At 34.4% G+C, this 9,950-nt stretch overlaps 1 protein-coding gene across 1 annotated transcript; it reads left to right on the top strand.

Annotated features, from left to right (window-relative positions):
• The first annotated feature begins 3,868 nt into the window (after positions 1-3,868).
• LOC108376874 (putative protein TPRXL) lies at positions 3,869-5,259 on the top strand. Its single transcript, XM_017633127.1, has one exon. The coding sequence runs from the start codon at positions 4,096-4,098 to the stop codon at positions 4,753-4,755; it is 660 nt and encodes a 219-aa protein (XP_017488616.1). The 5' UTR covers positions 3,869-4,095; the 3' UTR covers positions 4,756-5,259.
• The last annotated feature ends 4,691 nt before the right edge of the window (positions 5,260-9,950 follow it).

Genomic DNA, 9,950 nt, shown 5'->3' with positions numbered 1-9,950 from the left:
CCAAGCAAATAGCATTTTCAAAGCAAAAACAAAATATTTAGTGCGAAAAAAAGAAGCTACAGGTTCATTTTCGAACCAAAACGAAGCAAGGGAGAATGGAAAAGAAACGCAAGCCAAAACACGTGCAAACATACATACATATGTACATAGATGGATGGGTGAAAAAAATAAATTCTGGTCAAGGTCTTTTACAATTTTCGAAATTCAAATGGAATAGTGGAGTAGATAGGAGAAATCAAATCAGCGAAGAAAGTGAAGGCGAATAATGCTCAAATACGTGCATAGATATGTATATAGGTATGATGCGAAGAGGGAGAAAGTGTATAAATTGCAATCTTGGCGAGAATTCGATAGGTATTAAATGAAATAAATTTCTGAAATAAGAAAATTTATTTTAGGTGTCAATAAAAATAATAAATCATTTAGTCAAAGCGATTATACATAAGTATGTATGTATTTTTTATTTTATACTGTCAAAAACTTCCAAACGTTTAAGCAACTACCAACACATAGCGCCTAAATGCATACTACATCCTCGATGAAACCACAAAAAAGGGCAGCACTGCTTCATGCCCAAAATTTTCCTTTATGCCACTTAAAAAATTTTGCATATGCACTTCTCTAGTGTCATATAGCAGGAATTATTAAAGTAATAAGTTGATGGCACCTCAAAGCATGCTCAGCCTGGTTAGTTGGTTGGTTGTAGTTAGAGATGGGCACGGGACTAAATATATAGTTCCGATCCCGCCTATCCCGAACTTAAATTTTTAAGGCCCGAACCCGCCCATCCCGACGTTTTTCAGAATTGTACCGCGGGTCCCGTGGGTCCCGAAATTTTATCACTTAGAAAAATTCACATGTCTTTCAAATTAATTTTAAATAACAAAAAAAAAGAAACAAAATAATAATAATGAGGGATCTTGGATCTTCCAATTATTTTGTTCGTTTTCGTCCCAATAAAATATAAAAAAGTGCATATTTCACACATCGTTTTTAAGGAGGATTTTCCGAAATGGCTGAGGTTGCGGTTTTATCGGGAGTATCGGGAAAGGATTTTGCTCCCGTCCCGCTCGCAAAATTTCACAGACCTTCCCAATACCACCCATCCCGGCCAATTTGAAATCAGTACCGTGGCTCCCGCGGGTCCCGATATCCCGCGCCCATCTCTAGTTGTAGTGCTTCATAGTAACTCACTACGATACAAATAGCGCGTTTTGCGCCATTTTGGTGCATTTTCGTGGGAATGCTAAATACCTATGTATGTATATCTAGATTCCCTGATGTATTTGCCGATATCACCCTTAGTAGAAATTGATATATCTGCTAGTTTTGTTCGCTTGTGTCTTCCAAGTGCTTTATGCTTCTTTCGCTACCTTCTAGTTGACAGCTGCGGAAAGTTCTATTATATGGGAACATCTTTCTCTCTGCTTGTTTGTCTATTGGCCAGTGACCTCTAATGGTTCCTTCAATTCTAACTACTGCTGTCTACTACTACCGCTAATTTCTCTTTGAACGACTCCGAGAGAGCATCTCAGTGCAACAGCTTCAGATTCCTCCAAGTAGGCTACTGCCTTTGCCAATTCATCGGGCATCACATTGCCTTCAATGTTTCTATGGCCGCAAACCCAGAGAAGTTCGATACTTACTGGCGCAGATACTAAGCAAAATTCTGGTTGACACTTCTAAACTAGCTGTGATTTAGTGAACAGTGATGTTACTGCTGACAGAGCCGCTGGCCTGATATCTTTATTCTACTGATGTATTTTCCTAGAACCTCGCAAGCTACAAGGATGCTTAAAACTTCCGCTTGGAAGATGCTTGCATCATTCCCTAGACGGAGAAACAAGGAGACGTCGAGTTTCTCGGTGTACACATCTGCTCCCACACCTCTTTCATCTTTGTCGGTCACTCTGCCTCTCCTCCACACTCTTCTGAATGGAAGTCTTTGCGTGTTTTTCATGCTGAGGTTATATACCGACCTGAGGCCGACTATACCTTTAGTCGTGATCGTATTTCGTTGTTGACCATCCCATGCTGGAATTGTCTACTTTTCAATAGTCCTGACTCTCTGAGTCTGTCTGCAGATTTCATGGCTTTGGTGGAGGAGATCAAGAGGAATTAAGTGTAAAATCCCGTTTAATGCTTCTGTCCTGCAGGACCTTGGGACGCCCGTTATTCCACTCCCCACTACCTAGTTTGTTTACATTATACCGTATGTTTATGCCCGGCCACCGGACCAATGCGGCAAAGGTTAGGATAGGTCTTATGATGGCGGTATACATCCACATCACAAGTTTCGGTTTTAGTTCCCAATTTTACTATTTAGACCTTTATCTGCGATATTCAATGTTGATTTTCCGGTTCAGTTTGTTGTCAAGCACGACTCCCAAATACTTTGCGCTAGAACCTAGCTTAAGCATCTTACCATCTAGCCTAGGCTGGTCTGGAGTTTATTTGCGGACTCTGCATGACTCACAACCATGCAGAGGTGAGAAATGATGAATACCGTTGGCCACAGTGCCTACCCAAAATTTTGTGATTAAATAAATATTTCTTCGTTTATACATGCAAATAACCTAGTCTTCCTTCCCACTGAGCTTCAATTTGCATTTCCATCGGAAACAAACAGCGTTTTCTTAGAATTTGTGAATGTTCGAAATTTCGAGAATACCCTTTAAGTAAGTTGGTATTGCAGCAAGCGCTAAAAGTAGTCCCAGAATGTTGTTTGAGGGGTTTCTTATCATGTGCGAAAATTCGAACATCGTGTTCGAAAATTCGAACATGTCTATAAAGTGTTGTTTGATTACTGCAAGGCTTCTTTATACTAAATAAATGCATTTTAACTTGATTCAGCATTGTTCGAAAGCATTTGAAATCTCTTATGTGCACGTGCTCTTCAGAAATAGAGAGGAGTAGAAAAACAAGTATTCGGATGTACAGAATTTCCCCTGAGCACGATTTCGACTTCGTAGCATAAGAGATACATAGTGGGGAAACCAAAATACTTTCACACAATTTCGAAATAAAAAATTAGTTCAAAATGCGCTCATGGAAATAAGCGAGAGTTGCTAGTCGTAGAGAGAACGAGTTGCGCGTACTGAGAGCAGAATATATTTTCCCTGTAGCAGCACGTGTTGCACAAAAAGTGCCGAAGTTAAACGTAGATATTCCAACCAAAATACTACGTTTACATACTTATATATTTGATAAGTATTTTACTCGTATTTCCTACGTAGGAAGGTAAGTAGCTGCCCAAACAATGAGCAACCATAGCTGAGCCAATACTCGATAAGATTTGTGCTACATATTGGTGGTGGTGGTTGCGTTAGGTTGGCATGGTCATGGTGATGTTGGTACCACAGCTAGCCATTGGTATTGGTTAGGTAGGGTTGGTTTATTTGTGGACACGGAAGTATCACAGGGATAACACTATGTATACAACACAGCACGTGAGCTGAGCGTAACAGTCTCATGCTCGCGCACTTTAAATGAGAGCGGAGCAGCAGCGGTGTAAATTGAAGATACTTATGAGTAGTTACTTGCCGTGTGCAATTCGAAGGATGAGCATTGCAATTGGTAATGATGATGGTGTTGGTGGTGGTGGTGGTTGCATATTTGGTGATGAACGCACGCACACCCCTGGCGCTGGCTGTCGAAATGCTTGACAGTCGCACTGTTTGCCTGGTTTGTGTGTTTTATTGGCTCGGATTACTTGGATTTCTGACAATATTTTTGTGGGTTACAGAGCGTTTGCCGCGCGCTACGCGCCACAGTCGTTCGTGACTAGCGCAGCGACTCACTTCAATATCGGTGGTGCATTTCCACAATTTCGAGCGAGTTCAGGAAATGCTTTGGACGTATTTTTTCGAGTATAAATATGAGTGCCTTTGCTGTTGGCAATTCAGTACGACAAGCGACACGCTGCTGAGTGGACGCATCTAGCGCTTGAAGGCGAAAGAAAGAGAAAGTGTGTTTAAATTTTTTGTGTATTTTCAAGCGTAGAAAAATACGAAATTTTTTACGACAAATATTTTTTTGAGTGTTTGAAAATTTTTTTACAAAAAATCATAAAAAGAAACAACGACTGAACGAACAATGGCCATACCTTTCTACGAGCCACGTCAGCAGCATACTGCAACTGATTGCGATCAAGTTGATGGACATTTTCCGCCAGCGCCACCAAGTAGCCAGTCTATGGCAGTGCCGACGGCGAATTTAGGCATGCCTGTGACCATAACTCAACTGCCGGCCAACACAAGTACATTATCGCCGACTGCCGTTTCGAATGCGGCAACAGCGACGGCTACTACAAGCGCATCGTCAACTGCGCCACATTTTGCCACCCCAACTTCAGCTCTAATCACGGGCACATCTTCAACAGCGGCCACGGTTGGAGCGACGGCCACTACTTCTACCGCAACCACATCTTCGCATTCAGTCACATCTTTGCCAGCAGGTTCAGCACCTTCCGTCGCTACAGCCACATTTTCCATTTCATCTACCAGTCCAGCAATTCCCACTTCCTTGCCGCACAACTCTTCTTCGTCTCCGGCAGCCAACGAAACGTTTGCTTCTGCTTCTTCTTCCACACAACCTCCAGCCGTGGAGCCCCTGCCGTGGAAGCTGCTCGCTGTGGCCATGTGCAAAGCTTTGAAGCAATATTATCAACAAACTGGTTCCCGTGACGTCTTCATCGAGATAATGCCGAGCGGCGTTGGTAGCGCGCAAGAGCAATCGCCTGCCGCCGGCAATTAGAATTTCTTACCAGACCAGAGTTACTAAATTTCTTGGTTCCTGTTGAAAATCAAGCGCATTGACAGTTTGCGTCCAGTGTTTTTTGTGTGTTTGATGCTCCAGAAAAGCGCAATTGTGATGAAGGAGAAATGGCATTTTTGCAAAGAAGGAGTGGCGAACTTTTTTTTAGAAGCATTCGTTTAGCCGTCGGAAAATGTTGAGAGTGCCATTTTTCTTGCGAAGCTACATAAGTGCGGTGCAGTGTGAGAAATAAGCGTAATTGTGATAGCGTTTATAATGTAAGGAAACAAGTTTGATTAGGTTAAACTTAAAAATAAGAATTCAAATTCGTTTGTATTTTATGCAAATAATATGCAATTAGGTTATTTTAAATGCAGAAGTAAAAGTGGAAATTCAGTAGAAACTATTTTTGTTAATATTTCTTTTTGCAATATTTTCAATTATAAGAAAAAACTCATAATTTAATAACTCGATATTGGAAGCTTTGATTATACTCAATGTATTCAGCCGTCGCTATTCAACATTTTATAAATAAGCGTATAATTAAATTGTAATAAATAACCATTTTAAAAAATTTGTTTTATTATTTTTCAAAATTTTCTTTGGAATTGGGTTTTTCTATTATTTTTAGTGCCTTGTTTTTCAGCATATATAATTATTTATATTAAATTTCATTTCCAGGTTTAAGAAAATAATTCAGACTTCATTTGAGACTATAGAATATCTTGGCGAAATTGGTATGAATTGTAAGTTTGCTGGTCAAAAAATACCTATTCCGAAATCTTAGAAGGTATATAATTTTGCCTATATTCAATACACCTCAGTTTTCGTTTAAAAAATGTACTGAAGGAAGTTGACTAATATCTTGTATTTTTATTTCTACAAAAAATATTGTACTTTATGAGAAGGTATTATATTTCGTTAGGAACGAAGGCATCTGAACTAAAAAATACATTTTTGGCTTCATTCTACAGTCTTACATAAACCAATTTAAAAAAGGTCTCAAATTTGAAATTTTTTCCCATAACTAAAAAAATTATGAAATTCTTTCAAAACAAGTTAGTGGACTCAGTATTGATTTTTTTGATTAAATTATGTACATATGTATTTAAAATTTAATATTTTAACACATTTGAAAATAAAACTATTCGCGTTTTCACAAGGTATCGTAAGCGTCGAACTGTCGCATGTCGTAAACTTTCTAAAGGCTAAATAAATGTTTAATGGACTTGAAACCACAACCAGCTATTTCTTAACGGTGTTAAATTTCATAATGCGACTTTTTCGGTAGCTGCCGAATTCTTTAAATATAGTTTTAGCCGCTTAAAGTTTATAACATACAAAAATACGACAGTATACAACAACTTGTGAACTCCCTATATGTATTTAAAACAGTTTTTAAATGTGAAATTTTTTTCATAAATTCAAAAATTATTGAATTTTTTCAAAATATAAACTTAACTAAAACGTGTCGTAAGATCTCAAAATATTACTCTATTTTTTTAATTTGAAGCTTTTATAAACAAAAAAATTTTAAATTCTTTCAAAATATATTGTTAGGATAGATGATTAGTTATTAATTTTTGTACATTCAAGACGACTAAAACTAGTCCTATGATCTCCAAATTGTTATATTTTTTTTTTTACCTTGTCTACTAAAATTTTTTTTTAACCCATTCGAAAATAAATGCTTTTTATTAATTTTGTTTCTAATTTCGAACGAGGAAAAAGTAATTTGTCTTTATTCACAAAAATTAAAAAGTGTAAAAGTCACATTTTCACACATAATTTCGACGTAAAAGCATTTAAAGTCTTCTTTATTTTTTATGTATTGATGATTTTTTATAAAAAATTTAAAAAATAAACCTAAATCTAAAATTTAATTTTGCTTCAAAAAATTTCTTTTAATTCCCAAACCAAAAATGTGAGAATGTATGGTTTTTTGTTATTTTCCAAAGTTTGCAGATTTAATTTAAAAATTCTAAGCGTTTGTTGCCATTGTTTTTTTTTTTAAGTTTAAATCAGTTTTAGGATTTAAATTTTTTGTTTGTTAATTTACCTGTTTAGCAAATTATATTTTTAAAAACCTTTAAGTTTGAAGGAAGTGTCACACGATAGTGCATTTAACCAAGGTGCAAGTCGAATCACAATCGTGTACATGAACAAATATTTTTCTTTATCCCAATCACGAAAAAGAATTTGTTCAAATTTTCTAATAGGAGTTCGCTGTATTGTACCAATCATGTGACTATAAAAAAATTGTTGTCCAAATTTTTTCATTTTGTAACAAAAGCCCAATATAAAGAATGCCAAATCTGAAACAGCCTTGAGGCTGATTTAAAGGCTTGGAAAATAACTCGAACAAATCTTGAGTTCTCTAAATTTAATTTTGGAATTTTTAAAACATAAAAAGCTTATTTGTAGCTTTCGTTTTTTTTTATTTTAAAAACCTTTAAATATTTAAACTTTTTTAAATTTTCAAAAACTTTTGCAATTCCTAAATGTTTGGAATTGTACGAATATTTTTTGTTTTCTGCAGATCGCAGCTTCATTTAAAAAACGTTTACTAAACTTACATCTATAAATTTTAATTCTAAAATTTGAGTTAAATAATTTGATTTGAAACCCACGCGCGCCTGAACTTAATTTAAATAAAAATTTGGGCTACTACAAATCGGTGGATATATTTGTTGCAAAAAATCTCTTTTATTATTTTGTAAAAAAATTTTGTTGTCGTATTTTAAAAAATCTTCCAAAGATCGGGTTTCAGAAAACCCAAAAATATATTAAGTTGTTTTAAAAGTAAAGTATAAAATGCGCCTCGAGTTTTGTAAAATAATAAAACTATCCACAGATTTTTTTTTAATTTTTGTAGTAAAATAAAGCAGACAAATCGTAAATTCAGAATACGGAAATACATTTGTGGTAATCGAAGTTTTTATATAAATTCAGTTTAGGTGCACCATTAGTTTTGAAATATTTTTTTATTTGTTTCCATTAAAATTTTACTTCATTTCAAGGTTAAGAAAAAGTTCAAGTTTTTAATTTTGAAGCTACTTCGATTTTTTGTAATCGCCAAAATTATAATTTTTTCTGAAGGCCGATCTCTTCAAAACCACTTTCACATCTTAAGACTTAATTTAGTTACATTTAATTGCCCTCTGTGAGAAAATCGTAATAAATATTAAGACTGCACCCTTAAAGTGGAAAATTTCGATAAAACATTTCAAAATATATGCTGACTTATAAAATTTACTTGAGGGCTTCGAGTTTTCCACTGGTTTCAGCGATAGAAAAAATATATAAAAAAGTCATAAAAACGCCGTATTCGTTTGTTGGGATTTCGTAAACTAAAAAACTTTTTTCCGATAAATATTTTTTGTTTACTTTTATCCAATAATGCGAAAATTTCAGCCTAAAATAGTTAAAATCAAGTCATTTTGAACAGGTAGCAACTGGGAAGTAATAAATTTGATTTTTTTCTTTTGTAAATTTGTGGTCTCTAAATTGTAGATTTTTTCGCAATTTTTGACAATTTTTTTAATAACTTACCCAGCACATCCATCAAGAAGGAAGTTTCGTTCAAGAACAAAGAATTAATAATAATATTTTGGCATTTACACTTTTGCTATGTGTTTGGCCGAGCTTCTCCTCAAGTTTGTGATGTGCGTGTTGATGTTGTAACACAATTGGAGGGATCTACAGTCTTACACCGCCTACAGAGGAAATGGATTTTATGAGAAGCTTTTTCAAGGCAGAACTACATTCGGAGGTTTGCCATGGCCTGCCGAGAGACGATCGCTGTTAAGAAAACAGGTCTTTCGAACTCACGTCTTTCGGAGTGGTAGATTGAGCCTCTAACCACTTGGCTACTACGGCCGAATTCCTTTTTCATTTTTGTTAATATTTTAAAATTAGTAGAATGTTTTCTGAAATTTTAGAGGCCAGAAGTGCAACAATAAAATACATTTAAACACTGTTTTTTCTTAAGTGCTACCACCAGTTCAAACCACTGTTGAAATAAATATTATTACGCCGCAAAAATAATAACATACAATCCATATAATGATAATAATAAATTGGCGCTTACACTTATTTGTTTATGGTAGTGTTTGGCCGAGATTCTTCTCCACACAATCTACATACTTAGTTTAAAATTATGTAAATCATAAGCATTATAAACGAATGATCGATATTTACAATATCTGCATATACAATATACATATATAAATAGATACAAAAATACTTACATATGTAGTTACATACTCAACTTTTACAACTTCTTGGTGTCTATTTCTATAAACTATTTTAAAATTAAATATACTCTGGTTATACTCTAGTAAATAGAAGAAAAAATGTCATACAAACAATTTTTAAAACTAAAAGCGAAAGGCAATGAATGGAGTAAAGAGGTTTTTACTAAATAAATATTTAAAATGCTTCTTATACAAAAAATAAAAAAGTACTATATTCGATATATTCGATACGGTATTTAACCTAACCATATACATTGGTACATATATGTACATAAATATCTACCAAAAATTACAAAACGGAGTAAAAGTATATATTACTTCGGTATATTTTTGTATTTGCTTTGCAGAGTCGAAAAAAGTCTAAATGTATTTAGTTTTGGGATAATATGTGGGGCGTTCCATACCTAAACGGACGGAGTTCACACTTCATGTGTTTGATTTGTTTAAAATTTTTAGGGTTGATGCATAAATATAAATAATAAATAAATATTATATTTGAGTTTGATAAACACATTTTTGAAAACTTTATAGCACAAAAACAAAAATAAATCGATTTAATAGTTTTCCAAATACCTCGAGAACGGGGCAAGGAAAAAATTTGAAAAAAATCACACATCAAAATCCTCTATGAAAAGAAATATTTTGTAATTTTTTTTCTTGAAAAATTTTTCATATACAAATTTTTTGATAAAGCTTTTGAAAATATGATGTCTCAAAAAAAATTTAAAAAATCACAATGGTAGCTATTTAAGTATAGTATTATGGCGTCACTCTACAATAATGTGAGTTATGCATTTTTTTAACCCGAAGTTGAGTAAAATTAGTAAATTACAAATTGGCGAATTTTTGAAATTTTTTTGAGTATGTAGTTTTGTAGCCCATTAATGGCGTTAATATTTTTATACCCGAGCGCACTTGTGCACAAGGGTATATTAATTT

The sequence above is a fragment of the Rhagoletis zephyria genome, unplaced genomic scaffold (assembly GCF_001687245.7).
Source record: "Rhagoletis zephyria isolate East Lansing unplaced genomic scaffold, Rhagoletis_zephyria_1.1 Rzeph_scaffold_11163, whole genome shotgun sequence".
NCBI classification, from domain to species: domain Eukaryota; kingdom Metazoa; phylum Arthropoda; class Insecta; order Diptera; family Tephritidae; genus Rhagoletis; species Rhagoletis zephyria.
Note: the sequence above shows the minus strand (reverse complement) of the source record. Positions and strands in the feature narration are given on the sequence as shown.

Bases quoted from the DNA above. Each gene is read 5' to 3' on its own strand.
- LOC108376874 (XM_017633127.1), top strand. From the start codon at position 4,096: ATGGCCATACCTTTCTACGAGCCACGTCAGCAGCATACTGCAACTGAT.